General features: G+C 34.5%; 1 protein-coding gene and 1 pseudogene across 1 annotated transcript in view; both read left to right on the forward strand.

Annotated features, from left to right (window-relative positions):
* Positions 1 to 17,285, forward strand: part of Cc2d2b (coiled-coil and C2 domain containing 2B) — a 110,425-nt gene that overhangs the window by 58,350 nt on the left and 34,790 nt on the right. The window contains exons 20-24 of the mRNA XM_010620871.2: positions 1,120 to 1,212; positions 3,091 to 3,182; positions 10,178 to 10,348; positions 11,570 to 11,666; positions 12,523 to 12,632. Coding sequence (XP_010619173.2) covers positions 1,120 to 1,212; positions 3,091 to 3,182; positions 10,178 to 10,348; positions 11,570 to 11,666; positions 12,523 to 12,632 — 563 coding nt within the window. The remainder of the gene's footprint in view (positions 1 to 1,119; positions 1,213 to 3,090; positions 3,183 to 10,177; positions 10,349 to 11,569; positions 11,667 to 12,522; positions 12,633 to 17,285) is intronic.
* On the forward strand, positions 6,191 to 6,274 carry LOC117285323 (annotated as a pseudogene).

Below are 17,285 nucleotides of genomic sequence, written 5' to 3' on the forward strand. Positions count from 1 at the left end.
TATTATTCCCTTCTTTTTAGACATTAAGAATGAACAAATCTGCCATATTTCAAAAAGTCCTTAGCTTGGCTTCACAACTTAGTATTGTGCAAACAATCTATTTAACAACCAAAATCCATAAAGTATATTCTAAACTTATTTCACTGTTGTATTTTTGTTATTATATTAAAATGAATCACTAATTTAATAGCAGATTTTGGGGGTAGGGGAAGAAAATATTGCAATTCACTTACATAATGATTATAGGGAACAACTCAATTTTAGAATTTTTAAAATACAAAAAAGAAAATTATGTCTTACTTGGTGGTGTGCTATACCTGGCTGACCTCAGCTGGTGTGATGAGCTAGGATGGTCTCATCCTAGCTCCACATTTAATGATTTCATTTGCTGCTGGAAGAGTATTTATGCCATAAATCAGCAAATGTAACAAGTTGGAGCTTCTCCTCCCACTTCAAAAGAACTCATTGTGAAACACCAGCATACCACCAGTTTTACAATGGAAGAATTATAAGAAATTATTCTTGTAGAAATAACTAATTGAAGTAATTCTAGTATTTGAACTTTCTAAGAGATACTTTAGGAAGAAAGGAATTATTTTTCCATCTCTGAAGACAATGTCTATGCAGGAAAACTACCACTGGAGAGTGAGATCAGCCAACTTAGCTAAAGATCCAAGATTTTGATGTCCACTCAGCCACTTAAAGGACACACAAATCTTTACAGGGCTAATTATCTTTAGGACTCAAATTGCACTAGGAGTGTGCTCATGGTCTGACTCAAGTGGTATTACCACATTCTTTAGGTATGGCTCAGAGGTGAAAGGTGAAAAGCAAAATGATATTTCTCATCTAATTTTTCAATCCCAATTTTTTTTCTCAACCATTATTCTATTTTAAAAGATGAATAGACCTCATTCCAGAAGCAAATAAACGATAGTCATAAATTTTTTTCAGCTTTTAGCGGTAGAGTCATACAAAATGTTTTCTTATGCTAATACCAGATTATTGCAGTTGTCATCCTACATATAAACTGAAATGAATAACAATATTTTTATATCAGTACATCATATTTTAACTCTTTGTTACATTCAAGTGAAACTAACTAAATTCTCTGTTTAGGAGTATGAAAGTCAGGTAGAGATGGATATGTCTGTTTCAGATGTAAATTCTATTACTGCACAAAGGATTAATGCCATACATTTTCTGAAAAAGGTAATAAAAACAACAACATGGTACTAAAGTTGTTTGCCATTACTTTTGTGAAAATTGATCTGCTAGACACATAGCAATATTTTCTTCCCAGACAGTCAGGTGAAAACAAATTATCTTCTCAGATTTTTCTTTTCTCAAAGGACTTCCTTTTCAGATTTAGGTTACATAATTGTCAGTGAAACCATTATTAAAATGCCTTCCAACTTCTGGTCAAACACGAATGTTACATACTTCCTGACGTTAGCTTTAAGCCCTCCTTTTTTACTGGCAAGTGTTTTTCTCTATCCTTGCTCCTCTTACCTCTTTACTATCTACAGACATAAAAGAAAAATTGGAATATACTTTAATAATGAGTTTGCTATCTTGGAAAATAAAGACATATCCTTACTCATAAGAAAAGAGGATTAATTTCCCTCTTATCCTTTCTCTTTTTCATGCACGGGGAAGCCCAGGAGGGAGGAGAGCAGAGAATCTGTAAGAGAGTAAGAGAAGTGATGCTGAAGATGCTTAAATTTTACTTAGAAATCCTGGGAGGGAACTTGTGTAGCTTGATTTCAATGCCTATGAAGACTTATTTTCTAGTGGGAGAAGTCAGATGATGAGCAACCATTATTAGTGGCTCAGAGGGTGAAACTTGCTATAAAAATAATGCAGGAAGCAAAGAGTGGTGGGGAGTGGTGAAGTGTAATATAAGGTGGTCAAGGAATTTCATGAGAAGGTAACACTCCAAAAATGAACTACTATTTATTTAGATTTGAAGGAGGTGAGGGAACTAGTCATGGAGTTTCATGGGGGAAAAACACTCTAGGATAATGAAACCATGTGTAAAAACTCTGAAGGAAGCACTCCCGGCTTGTGGAAGAGATAGAAAGGATCACAGTCTGAAAGATGCCAAGGGAGAGAGAAAAAGAAAGTGAACTATCTTGGGGCCAGAGGAACCTGGTTCACCTTCCAAATGAACAATTTGTTGCCCATGTGGCAGGATAATTTTCAGAATTTAGTTATGTTTTTTCCATTCTTCTCACAACTTCATTTTCCTGTCCCATTCAAGCAGATTATCAGGCTCTAGGTTACGTTATTTCCAGAAAGATTTGCAGCATGTCAGGAAGGAATGGCTACTTGACATTCTATTTTCTAGTTCTAGGTCTGAAAGATAAAACCCATCTTGAAGAATAGTGTTAAAGAGGAAAAGGAGGAATTTCCTCAAACTAAAAAGGATATTTTCATAGGCCTTAGAAAAATCAAGATCTGTTTCAAGGGCTTAGAAAAACAGCTTTGAGGGCCAGGGATTTAGCTCAGCGGTTTGGTGGCCTGCCTTGCAAGTGCAAGGACCCAAGTTCAATCCCCAATACCAAAAAAAGAAAGAAAGAAAGAAAGAAAGAAAGAAAAATAGCTGTGTTCAAGAACTAACTTTCTGGCCAAACTGATAGAAGGAGGTGTAAAGTCAACCTGGGGCTGACTCAAAGGAAGTACAAAAATATGGTCAGATTTCCTTGAGTTTGTAAGTCAAGATTTATATCCATTATTAGTTGCTTCTACAGAAATCAGTTCACAAGGCAATCATCTCTTTTGACAAAGAGTATTTCTGGCCATGTATACTGTGAGTTAGACAGGAAACATGTAAGCAAAGAAATTATGGGACAAAATGGACAGAGGAAGGGAAAAATTGGGAAGAAGTGAACTTGCTTTGGTGTCATAGTGTGATTTGTGAATGCTTTTATGGTAGCAAACAATCATATTTCACTCATCTAAGCTTCTTTTCTATTTATTGTTTGCAAAAACTAAGAGTAAAATATGATGATGCCAGAAGCATTCGAAGTACTTAATTTTAAAATATAAACAATGCATTTTTTAAAATTCTGGGTTTGTTTGTTTTAGAAGAGAAGATCAATAATGAAAAAAATCATTGAAGTTAGCAAATTTAACTTGCCAGACATTGTTGCTGATTATGAAGAAATTGTATCTTCAAGGTACTACTAAAAATTAAGTGAGAAATATAAAGTTTTAAACTACCTTTGAAGTCTTCTAAGTTCTCTATTTTTTTATTGTTACCTGCTAAAAGATGCAGTTTCAGAGCATAAAATAAAATATAGTTACTTGAAATATATATGATAATTTTTTCCACTAAGTTGATTGGTATATTAAAAGCAAACAATACAGTTACATTTATCATTGTGATCTTGTACCTTTATATTATATATTTTGGTTCTTGCTTTTTTCCCCATTCCCCTGCCCTCCCTTCACCCTCTTCATCCTTCCCTACTTACAAATGCTTTGTTTCAATTTTTTCACATTTTTTCCTTTTCCGTTACTTCCTTTTCTCTCCCCTTCCCTCTTCCCCTTTAGCCATTTTCTTCCTATTTCACACTCCCAATTTTACCATTTGAACCTTATTTACACTTTTAATTTTTCACACCAGAGAAACTATTCAGTATTTACTCAAGTGTGTCCCATTTATTTCACTTAAGAGTACAGCCTACACTTTTAGCCCTTTCTTCCTATTTCACATTGTCAGTTATACCATTAGGATCTTATTTACAATTATAGTTTTTCACACCAGAAAAACTATTTGTGTGACATTTATTTCACTTAAGAGTATGACCTCAATATGCATCCATTTTCCTATGAATGACTCTAATTTCTCATTCTTTATGGCTTAGTAGTATTCCATTTTATAGAAAAACCACAGCTTCTTTATACAGTCTCCAACTGATGGGCAATTGGGCTGTTTCCAAATTTTAGCTATTATAAACATGGGTGCACATATATCACTGTAGTATGATTCTTTTAATTATTTTGGAAAGATACTCAGCAGAAGGATGGCTGGGTCAAATGGACCCTCTAACTCCAGTTCCTTGAGGTATCTCCATATTGATTTCCACAATGGATGCACCAGTCTGTACTCCCACCAACAATAGAGAAGGGCTCCTTTCTCCCCACAAGTTCACCAGCATTTGTTATTGGTTGATTTCTTGATAGCAGCTATTCTTTCTGAGGTAAAGTGGAATTTCAGTGTTGTTTTCATCTATATCTCTCAAATGACCAGTGATGTTGAACTTTTTTTTTTTTTTTTTTTTTTTTTTTGGTACCTGGGATTGAACTTGGGTCCTAGCACTTGCAAGGCAGGCAATGGAACCACTAAACTAAATCACCAGCCCCTGGACATTTTTTCATATATTTATTTGCTGCTTTTACTTCTTTGTCTGAGAAATGTTCATTTCTAATGCCCATTTTTGAATCAGGTCTTTGTATTTGGGGGTCTGATTTTTTTTAGTTCTCTATATATTCTAGATAGTAGTCCTTTGACTAAAGAGTAGCTAGTAAAATTTTTTTCACACATTGTACATTGTCTCTTAGCTCTGTTGGTGATTTCTCTTGAACGCAAAAGCGTTTTTAATACAATGAGATCCCAGTTGTTAATTCTTTGTGGAAGTTCTTGTGCTGCTGAGGATTTCTCCATGAAGTCATCTCCTACCATTTGAACCTTATTTACACTTTTAGTTTTTCACACCAGAGAAACTACTGAGAGAAACTATGCCAATATCTGTGAGAGAGTTCTACCTAATTTATTTCTAGTAAGTTAGGGTTTCTCTTTTGATATTTAGATCTTTAATCCACTTAGTTTTTAGTTTAGTGCATGGTGAAAGATAGGAATGTAGTTTTCACCTTTGGCAAGTTGAAAGCCAGTTTTCCCAACACCATTTATTAAAGAGGCCATCTTTCCTCCAGTGAGGATGGTTAGCTCCTTTGACAAGGATGAGGTAGCTGAGTATGTCTGGTGTTGTTTCTGCATCTTCTAATCTATTCCATTGATCCTCGGGTCTGTTTTTTTGCCAGTAACATGCTATTTTTTATTACAATGGCTTTGTAGTATAGTTTCAAGTTGGGAATTGTGATACCCCCTGCCATGTCTCTTATCTAGAATGGTTTCGCTATTCTAGGTCTCTTCTGATTCCAAAAGAATTTTGGGGTTGTTTTCTCAAGTTCTGTGAAATATACTGTTGGTATTTCAATCGGGATTGTATTGAATCTGTATAGAAGTTTTGGCCATTTTCACTATGTTGACTCTTCCTACCCAGGAGTAGGGATGTCTTTCCATCTTCTTCTTCTTTCTCTTTTTTGGTACTGGGGATTGAACTCAGGTCCCTGTGCTTGCAAGGCAGGTGGCCGAACCACAGACCTAAATCCCCGGCCCTTCCATCTCCTTATATCCTCTTCTATCTCTTTTTTCAGAGTGCTGTAATTTTCACTGTAGAGGTCTTTTGTCTCCATCATTAAATTGATTCCTAGATATTTCTTTTTTTGGGGGGATGTTTTATGAAAGAAATTGTTTCCATAATTTCTCTCCCTGAGAGTTTGTTATTTGTACACAGGAAGACTATTGATTTTTGAGTGCTGACTTTGTTTCCAGCTACGTTACTGAATCTGTCTATTAAATCTAGCAGTCTTTTGGCAGAGTTCTTTGGATCTTATATGTTGAGTATCATATCATCAGCAAATAGTGACAGTTTAACTTCTTCCTTTCCTATTTTTATCTCCATTTTCTTAGGATGGGCATTTACTGCTATGAATTTCCCTCACAGAACTGCTTTCATTGTGTCCCACAGATTCCTGTATGTTGTATTGGTATTATCATTTAATTGTAGAAACTGTCTAATTTCTTCTTTAATTTCCTCTGTGATCCAACGGTTGTTCAGCAGAATGTTATTTAATTCCCATGTGTTTGTGAAGTTCTTGTGGTTTCTTAAACTATTGATCTCCAATTTAATTGCACTATGGTCTGATAATATACTGGGAATAACTTCAATTCCTTTGCATTTACTTAAGCATGTTCTATGAGCTAGTATGTGTGTATTTTGGAGAATGACTCATGTGCAACTGAAAAGAATGATATTCTGATTTTGTGGGGTGGAACACTGTAGACTTCTACTGATACCGTTTGTTCTAAGATTTGGTCCATTTCTGTTATTTTGTTATTATCGCTTCTCGGCCTTTTGGCTAAGATCAAGTGTAGTATCTGTTATTTTGTTATTGATTTTTTTGTCTAGATGATCTAACTACTTTTTTCAGTGGAGTATTGAGGTCCCCCACTACAATTGTATTAGTGTTGTTTCTTTTCTCATATCCACTAATATTTGTTTGGTATGGTTGGGGGCATTAGTATATTGTGCATATATATTTATGGTTGTCATTTCTTCCTCTTGTTCCCTTTACAAGGATATAGTGGTCTTCTTTGTCTCTCTTAATTATTTTTGGTTTGAAATCTACTCTGTCTGCAAATAAGATAGCTACCCCTGTTTTTTTCCAGGCTTCTGTCACATAGAGAACTGTTTTCCATCCTTTAACTCTCAGTCTATGAATTTCTTTGTGGATTAAGTGGATTTCTTGTATACAGCATATTGTTGGATCTTGCTTCTTAATCCATTCTGCCAGCCTATTTCTTTTAATTGGAGAATTGAAGCCATTAACATTAATGGTTATAACTGTTATGTATTGACTTTTCATTGTCATGTTATTTTCCTGTTGTTGGTACTTTTGTTTTGTTTTTTCCCCTCTCTCCCTTTAATTTGTTGTCTTGCTTGGTATATTTGACCTGTTGGCCCTTATGGAGTTGCGGCCTTCATTTTCTTTTTCCAGGATATTGTTTAGAGGTGTTTGGAATGCTTGTTTGGTGTTCATGAAATTTCTCAGGTGTTCTTTTTCATGGGAGTATGTTATTTCCCCATCAATTTTGAAAAATAGTTTTGCAGGATACATCAGTCTAGGTTGGAAGTTGTTTTCTTTTAGGGCTTGAAATACCTCACTCCAGGCTCTCCTTGACCTGAGAGTTTGTTTTGAAAGTCTGCTGTGATTCTGATGGGTTTTCCTTTGCATATGATTTGTTTCTTTTCTCTAACTGCTTGTAACATTTTATTCCTCTGTTGGGTTTCCAGGATCTTGATTATTATATATCTAGGTGTAGATTTTTTTTATCATGGCTAGTTGGAGTCTTATATGCCTCTTTTATCTGTATATCAAATTCTTCCCCTCTGTTTGGGAGGTTTTCTGTCATTAATTCTGTAAACATTTTTATGTCATTTGTACTTTCTCCTGCTACTTCATGGATTCCTATCAGTCTTACATTATTCTTCTTTGCATCATCTAGGTGTTGTTCAATCAATTTCTCATGATGCCTTACTGTTTTTAAGAGATCTCTCTTTCATGGTCACTGACCACAATCCTATCTTCTATATCTACAATTCTATCTTCACATTCATTCATCCTGCTGTGAATGCTTTCTGTAGAGGTTTTAATCTCCTGGATATCTGTTTAAATCTGTTTCATGGATTCCATTTCTTTCTTATGTAGGGAATTCAAGGTTTCCATTTTTTCTATGCTGGGAATTCATGGTTTCCATCATGGTCCTGAGCTCATCTATTTTTTTGAATCTGTTTCTGTTCTAGAGTCTCTAATCATTTCTTTCATTCTTCTCACTATCTCTGTGGTTATCTGGGAAATTATTTCTGCTTTGAATTTTTTTCTAGAGCCTGACTGATTTTTTTTTTTTTTTTTTTTTTTACTTCCCGTGCTATTGGTTCAGTGTGTCCAGATGGTTGACTGTCAGACTTTCCATCTCATTTTCCCCAGAGTTTACCTTTGGTGGGGTAGAAGTCTGTGTTTGTGTCTTGTTTAAATGCCTTCTCATTTCTATTTTTCTCACTGGTCCTGTCCTGGCTTTAATTCCTGGGTTAATACTTCGATCTTCCAGATATAGCTGGTCTCTAGGTTTTGAGTCTCTAATGTCTCTGAAGCAATCTCATTTTCATTATACCGGGGAGGACAACTGATTACATTAATCACAACACCTTAGCCTAAGTAATACAAGTAAAGCAACACAATAGCATCAAGCACAGCTTAGAAAATGACAATTTATGACAGTTATTAATCCATCACCTTTAACTGTGTGAATGAAATCAAAATCAAGGACCAGTCCAAAATATGTTTATAGTGAATAAACTCTTCCATAGAGCAATTTTACCTTTCAGGGTGGGCATTTAGAAGGAGTTCAGGAGGGAGGGACAGATAGGACAGAGAAAGGTTAGAAATGAGGTCAGAGGACACAGAAAGATCACACAAAGTCTAGGTAGCTGTTGAGAAGACAAAACAAAATATACCCCAAAACAGAACAAACTAACACCAGGAGGGAGACTAGAGACTGTAATCACTTTCTTTTAAAACTAATGTCAATTGAGAGAAGGAAAAAAAGAAGAAAAGGAAAAGAAAGAAAATAAATTTGAATTAGGATAGGAACAGGAACAAAAAAGGAAAGTAATGGACATCAATGTGGAAAGAGAGAGAGAAAGCAAAGAAGATAAGAAAAATTGTAAAAAAGGAAAAAATTTGAGAGAAAAAGATAAAATTTTTTTATGATTGAAGATAAGAGAAAATATTACTTTGAAAATAAAAAGTAGAAATAGAAATAGCAGGTATCCTTCAGGGTATGCCTCTGTTGACACAATAGACAGCATGGGCGGGAGTGTGCAGGTCTAAGTTAATTAGTCTCAGCAAGCCAGCACCTGTGCCCTGAGGTTCAGGCTTATTCTTGGAGGCAAGACCCATGTTGAGATCTCTGACCTCCTGTTGGGTTGAACTCTGCAAGGTTCTCCTGTAGGTCCCAGCTGTCTTTACCCTGAAGTTAGACCAGGTTCCAATGTGAGGTGCTGATCCAGGTGACTTACCAGCTACGGTGGTGTGATGTGCCTTTATCACAGATTTTCTTCACTTTTCCAGTGGGCTTCAATTTTCATCTAGGAGCCTCAGACAGGCCCTCTTTCTCTTGTTCACGGGGTTGGGAGCACAAACACCACTGTGTTGGCACCTGCATGGCTGGACTCCTCTGGCACACTGGGCTGAAGGGGCAGGCCTCATATATGATCATATTTTTTCAGCTTTAATTGAGTTTATTGGTACATTTTAGGGATACAGTACAGTTACATTCATTGTTGGGGTCTTGTACCTCTATATGACAAGTCTTGATTCTCATTTTTTCCCCTTACCCCTGTGCATTTTAGAATATATACATCAGATGTTTTTAATATAGTATTTTAGGAAAGTTTTTCACTTTGTTCTTATTGATAGCTTTTAGAACAAGAAAAGAAAGTGCCTTTGTCCCAAATTTTTCTGCCCTAAGATTATCTAACTGTGAGATTGCTACCAGACAAATTATTGCTAATAGCTGTAAACCTGTAATCTCCTCCATGCAAATCTGAGAATCCTAAATTATACAAGGGCATCAAGGTCCACAATGAGAAACTGAAGTAACTCAATTAAGATGCTGTTCATTTGTGAAACTTACAACTAAGAACAAGAGTAGGTCTGCCCTGTCTCTGGAAAACCTCCCAGGAGGCCACATGCAAATGCTTGATATTGCCAATAATATTTTAACTAATTTAGGATGCTGAAATCTGTTGGGTTTATTTTTAGTCCTTAGGAGAAAATGAGTGTGACTATATAATTCTATGGATTTTACTTACCACAGTTGAGTCATGTAAACTAATTCTTGTTTCAAAGCCATGAAGACAGACTACTCAATCAATTACAAGAGAACGAGCCCTAAAAATTAAATACTCTTCTGAAAGATTTTCATGTTTCATGGCCTTTCCTTTCTGTCCTTGTTTCATTTTGGAGCATGTACACCAAAAATGTACAGTAATACATTGTCTCACAAGATGAGGAAATACAGCATTTATTCCTTTCTGTGTTCAAGGGAAAAAAATCCTTCCCTGGGTTTAAAATAACTCTGTTCCCAGAATAATTGAAATAATATGGTTCAGAATAATGGTTTTATCTGCTGCCTTCCTTGCAAGCACAAGGTCCTGATTTCGATCCCTGGCTAAAAAAAAAAAAAGAATAATGGCTTTTACAGTTACTCAAACTACACGATTCTCTCTATATATAGGGCTAAAATCATTTTTTTTTCCCATAGCCAGTTGGCACATGCAATTTGTAAATTTGTTGAGCCACGGAAAAAGTTAAAGCCTCAGAGGAAAGAAAGGAGAAGAGTTGCAGCACAGACCATCTCTGATGGAGATATTAAAATTCTCATAAGAATATTGAGGGCCTATAATATTCCTACCAGGAAAACAACAGTTAAAAGGTAGGGAAATATACTCCAGTTTTTAGAATTGCAAAAGATTCATATTAAATGTGATAAATTTCCTTCCTTTTATTTGTAAAACTTTCTACTTTATTAATGTTCTACATACTTAAAATTAATAAAAGTTAAAAATCTTCATTTGAATAATCATAGCTGTTGTCAATGCCATATATTGAGTTTTCAGAAGTTTGAGACTCCAAAATCATTTTAAGGTGTAGTGTTTGCTACACGCTCACCTTCCCATACTATACAAATAAATTCCTTTTGTCACTATTTCCTATTGTGAAAATTCTGAAGCATCTGCTTCAATCACACTATTGCATGCCATTGACCCTTATTCATATTGAAAGTAGAAAGCTAGATAAAGTAGGTAGAATACAAATTTTGTTTTAAGAAATGTCCTAGGAAAGCTGTGATTCAAATGTGGAATGGTTCATGAAATCAGAATTACTATGTTGTACCCTGTTATATTATGAACTTGAAGAATACTTCTACAAAAGTATGATTTTACCTATCACTTTTGTATGCACTCACTGGAGCTTTTTTTTTTTTACTTGAGAATATATGCGGCCAGAATGGACATCATCAATGAATGGTCAAATTAAAGCATTATGAATTAAGTTCTCATACATATTTAATGTGTCCTGCATATGCATTCTCTCATATATTTAATGCCATATATGAATGGCATATTCATATTTTGTGTCCAAGTGCCTCAAGAATACTAGGAAACCTTTTCTATCTATGTTTCAACACAGATGTGCTCCTCTTGCTTATTTTATGCTCACTTCAACTCAAAAATCATACCTATAAAAAACAAACATTTTGCCTACAGGCTTTGCCCATATTTTATAAACCAGAACATTATTCATCAATAGAATAGAATATTCTATTGAATTGAATATTGTAAAAGAATATTATAAAAAAGTAAGAAAGATATAGTCTCAAACTATCACTTCATTTGCTTTGTTTCCTTTTGCTGAATAGCAGTGAAAATTTTATCACAGACTGGATCCAGTCTATAGTTTCACATTTAGGAGTCACTCTTCCAGAATACTAATTATTAAATATTTAGTTCTAGCTACTGGTGTGAGAAATGACAAAAACTATAAGGTCCTGGGGAACTGAATTATATATTTTAAAAGCACCGGGGGGGGGGACACATTCTTAACTAATAGTAAAATTAATTAAAGTGTAGGTCTCTATTTTATTTTCCTGAAGAGTCTTGGATATGCCTGCTTATTTGAAATCATCTACACCTTGCTTCAGACATAAAGAAACAACCACATCAACAGCCTCAGACAATATCTTAAATGAGGTAAGTATTTAACACTTCTGTAAAGTACAATTTTGATCATGTCGCTTTGAGTTGCAATGTCTGCTAATTGGTCTCTCCATATCTATTTTCCTCAGCTTTCAGTTTACTTTCTACATTTTCATAAAATGTAACTCTAACCATTTCATTCTGTGATGTCAGTGTCTAAGAAGAAAGTACAAACTTTTTAGAATGAATTCTTTGATGTTCTGGCTCTCGACTGACAATCAGCCTTATTTCTCTCAATCCCACAGCCATGACATACTAGTACTTGTTCTATAGTACTTACACTAGTCATTTCCTTGCCATGAATGGCCTCCATACAGTTCCATATTATTGGCCAAACTAATTTCTACTCAATATTTCAAGCCCAAGCCCAAGCAACATTTTCTCTGTGATGCTGTCTTTGTCCACACCCCCCCAAAAAAAACCCTCACTCATTCTTTCTCCTGTGTAACACTTTAACTAGAATATATTTCTCTTTATTTTTTTCTTGTATTTCATTGCACTTGTTTACCTGTTTATTTTCCCCTGGTAAATTTTTTTTTTTTAGATACCAGGGATTGAACTCATGACCTTGCACTTGCAAGGCAGGTGCAGTGCCACTGAGCTAAATCCCCAGCCCTCCCCTAGTAAATTTTAAAGTCTTTAAAGGGCAGTTCTACTTACCTTTGGATCATGGGAAACTACCTGATACATATTATGGCCAATAGATGTTTATTAAACTAATAAATGAACAATGGATGTTTGAAAAACTAAAAATATTAAGCCATCCAGTTGCCAAGTAATTTACTAGCCTTCTACCATTATCAACTAAATAAAATATTGCAGAAATCTAGTCAATGCTTATATTTTCCAGGATACTGTACATCCTTTCATAGAAGTTTCTTTTCAACACACTGTATATCATACCAATACAGAAAGTGGATCTCAACCATGCTGGAATGAAGAAATTAAGGTAGATTTTATGTAAGTTGGAGTACATATTTCAATATTTCTTTAAAAATTTTATTTTCCTGGGGCCAGGGATTTAGCTCAGCAGTTTGGTGGCCTGCCTTGCAAGCCCAAGGACCCAAGTTCGATCCCCGGCACCCCCCAAAAAATTTTTTTATTTTCCTGAACCATTTATTGAAGATAATACCTGAAATGGGCTTTTTTTTTAAGTTTTTAAATCACAAAGTGATTGATTCATAAAAGCTAATATATATATGTAACACATATTTACATGTGAATTCTGAAGGCAAATAATGAAAAAAAAATTTGTGTGGCTAATATCCAGCTTAAAAATAGAGTATTACCAATACCTCTGTGCCATTGTCTAATTGCACTGCTTTTCTTTCCTCCCAGAAAATAAATTTGTATTTATTATTCTCTCTTCATTTATGACTTTACTTAATAAATTTGTATTTATTATTCTCTGCATTTATAACTTTACTTCATAGTTATTTGTCACCATTATTATGCATGTTTGGAACTTCATATAAAATGAGTTATATTTATATATTTTTCGGCAATCTCATTCTTTACTCTTATTTTTAGAGATTCACCTATCTTTAGAATATATTTAGCTGTTTGCTCTTCTTTGAGTGTATCTCCTAAAATTCAGGTGTTATAAGCTCATACACAGTGCAGTTGTGTTGGAAAGTGGGCCCTAATGGGGGCCAGAAGGGATCCATCTTCAAGGGTAGATTTTGTGCTGTTTTAAAAATGGTTTAAGGACAAGGCTTACTAAACACTAAGTAATGACTATTAAAAAAGCTCTCCACAACACAGCATAGTCCCAATCACAGATGTTCAACAAAAAGGCAAGATCTTAAAAGCTGCCAGATGAAAGCACCAAAAAAGAAAATCACTTATAAATGTAAACACATTAGGATTATGGCAGACTTCTCAACACAAACTTTAAAGTCCAGGAGAATTTGAAGTGTTTCAAGCCTAAAAGAAAAGAGCTTCCAACCTCGACTAACATATTTTATAAAACTATCACTTAAAATGGATGGAGAGAGCCAGGGATTTAGCTCAGTGGTACCTGCCTTTCAGCTGCCTGCCTCTCAAGTGCAAGTGGAAGGTCCCAAGTTTGATTCCCCAGTAGCAAAAATAAAAATAAAAAGGACAGAGAAATAAGGATATTATCCTATGACAAAGAGCATTTTAAATAATATGTGAACACCAAACCAGCATTTCAAAAACTACTCAAGAATATCCTAGACAGAGACAACAGAGCCAGAAAGTCAGATGGAATGCATACATCAAGCAAGGTGAGCAATTAAACAAAAAGAAAAAAATAAAGGAGTTAATAATGGAAAAATAACATAATGACAGGAATAAGTCAATATGTTTCAGTAATAACTCTCAGTGTGAATCACTTCAGCTCCCCAATTAAAAGACAGAGATTTGCAGACTTGATCAAATAACAGAATCCAACAGCCTGTTGTAACAGATGAACTTACTAATCCAACAAGAAATTTATAGACTTAAAATCAAATCATGAAAAACAATAAATATTCCATGCACCTGAATTCCAAAAGCAAGAAAGCAGCAATTTTATTCTCAGGAAAAGTAAACATCAAACTAAAGCTGATCAAATGAGGCAAAGAAAGTCACTACATATTAATTAAGGGAACAATTCAACATGAAGAGATTATAAATGCATATGCACAGGATCTAAGAGCACCTAACTTCATAAAACACTACTAGACATAAAAGATCAAATAAACACCAACACAATCATAGTGGATGAATTAAATACCCCACTTTTACAAAGAGATCAACTAAACAAAAATTAACAAAGAAATTCCAGAACTGAACAACATCTTTGAACAAATGGACTTATCCTATTACAATATCTTACACTTTATACAATATCCTGTATTATATATTACAATATCCTATCCTATTGCAGTAGAATATAAAAAGGCCAAACTGACCAAAAGAAAGACAGAAAACAGCCACATCAGTGCAATTACAAATAAAAAAGAAGAAATAAAAACAGACTTCACCAAAAATCCAGATCATTAGTAACTACTATGAAAAATTGTACTCCAACAAATTGGAGTATCTCAAAAACATGGACAAATTCCCAGACACAAATGAATTACCAAACCTGAACCAAGAAAACTCAAAAATATTGAATAATCAAATAGGAGGTAGTGAAATTGAAATAGTAGTATAAAACCTGCTAAGAAAAGCCCAGGCCCTGGTGGATTCACCACCAACCATTAGTAAGGACATAATGTCAATACTCTTTAAACCCCTTAATGAAATGAAAAGAGAAGGAGGACCAGGGATTTAGCTCAGTGGTACTGCTGCCTGCCTTGCCTCACAAGTGCAAGGTCTTGAGTTTGACCCCCAGTACAAAAAAAAAAAAAAAAAAAAAAAAAAAAAAAAAAAAAAAAAAAAAAAAAAAAAAAAAAAAAAAGAACACTTCCCAACTCATTCCTGGAAGCAACCATTACACAGATTCCAAAACCAGGCAAAAACCCAACTAAAAAAGGAAACTACAGACCAATCTCTTTAATAAACATAGATGTCCCCAAGAAGATATTGGCAAACAGAATGCAAAAAAATATCAAAAAGATTATATGTCAGGCTGGGGATTTAGCTCAGTGGTCCCATCACCTGCCTCATAAACGCAAATCTCCAGTTTGATCCCTGGTACAAAAAACGCCTACTATCAACACTCCTGTTCAATATAATACTCAAAATACTTGAGCAATCAGACAAGAGAAAGAAATACAAAGGATGTGTATAACAAAGGAAGAAGTCAATTATCACTATTTGCAGGTGACATAACCCTTGACATAGAAGACCCCAAAATTCCAAGACTCCTAGAATTAATAATTGGTTCAGTAATATAGCAGTAATACAATAATTGGTTCAGTAATGTAACAGAATATAAAATCAACACACAAAAAGCAATAGCATTCCTGCACACTTATAATGAAATCACTGATGAAAAAATTAGGAAAACAATACTATTCCCAATAACATAAAGAAAAATTGAATACTTAGGAATTAACATAACCAGAGAAGTGAAAGACCTCTACAATATAACCTACAGTACTCTGAAAAAGAACAAAGAGGACATTACAAAATGGAAAGATATCCATTGTTCCTGGATGCACGGAAACAATATTGACAAATGTACATATTCTCAAAACTGATACATTGCTTTAATACAATTGAAACACCAATAGAAAAAAAACCCACCAACAGCATTTTTCACAGAACTTGAGAAAACAATTCTAAAATTCATATGGGACCAGAAAAGATCCAGACTAGTGTAAACAATCGTGGGTAACAAGAGAAAACAAGAGGAATCACAATCATGTGTTTTGAGTTAGTACATAGCAATAGTAATAAAAATAGCATGATACTGGTACAAAAATAGACATGTGGATGAATGGAACAGAATAGAGGACCTAAAACAATCCCAGACACACTCAGCTACCTGATCTTTGATAAAGGGTCAAAACATATGCTGGAAGAAAGATGGCCTCATTAATAAATAGTTCTAGGAAAACTGGTTATCCAGGTTTCAATCTTATCCAATCTTATCCAGTTTCAATTATCCTATCTTCCTATGCAGAAGATTGAAGCTAGACCCATGTCTCTCACTATATACTCAACTAAAATCAAAACAGCTCTAAAATCTAAATATTAAAACAAAAAACACTTAACTTGCTAGAAGATGGGGTAAGTAAAACTCTTGAAGTTATAGATGTAGGCAAGGACTTTCAGAACAAGACCCCAGTTGCACAAGAAATAACATCAAGAATCAACAAATGCAAAAAAAAAAAAAAAGAATCAACAAATGGAAGAGTTTAGAAAACTGATGGAAACCATGAATGCCCAATATAAAAAATAACTGGATTCTGTGAAACAGATATGTAGATTAAAAATTCTATTGAGGGCTGGGGATTTAGCTCAGTGGCACCATGCCTGCCTTGCAAGTGCAAGGGCATGAGTCTGATCCTGGCACACACAAAACAAAACTCTATAGAAAATATACACAGATAATCAGCCAATGTGAAGACAGAATATCAGATCTACAAGAAAAGTTTGCAGCTAGTAATCATCAAATGAAAGATCTCTTTAAAAATAGCAAGAGACCATGAAAGATCCATTAGCCGATAGCTGATAAGACTGACTGAAATTAATGAAAAATCAGAAGATAGCACAAAGGACATAAACTTGTAAACAAAAGTAATGGCAGAAAATTTCCCAAGCATGGAAAAAGGATTTGACATACAGATAAGTGAAGTATACAGAACTCCAACTAGCCATGATCAGAAAACCCAAAAACTACATGAATACATATAATAGTCAGATTCCAGAAATTCAATACAAGAACAGAATCTTAAAAGCTGTTAGAAAAAAGAAATAAATCACTTATAAAGGAAATTCTGTAATAATCACAGCAGACTTTTCAATGCAAGCCCTTAAGTCAAGGAAAGCTTGGAGTGAAGTATTTCAAGCCCTAAAAGAAAACAACTTCCAGCCTCCAGATTGATGTATACTCACAGAATGTCTTTCAAAATCCATGAAGAGATGATCTCATGATTCTTTACCTCATGATAAAGAATACGTGAAGGAAATTGTGACCAAAAAAAAAAAAAAAAA

The sequence above is a fragment of the Fukomys damarensis genome, unplaced genomic scaffold (assembly GCF_012274545.1).
Source record: "Fukomys damarensis isolate Sample0158 unplaced genomic scaffold, DMR_v1.0_HiC HiC_scaffold_8, whole genome shotgun sequence".
Taxonomy (NCBI): Eukaryota; Metazoa; Chordata; class Mammalia; order Rodentia; family Bathyergidae; genus Fukomys; species Fukomys damarensis.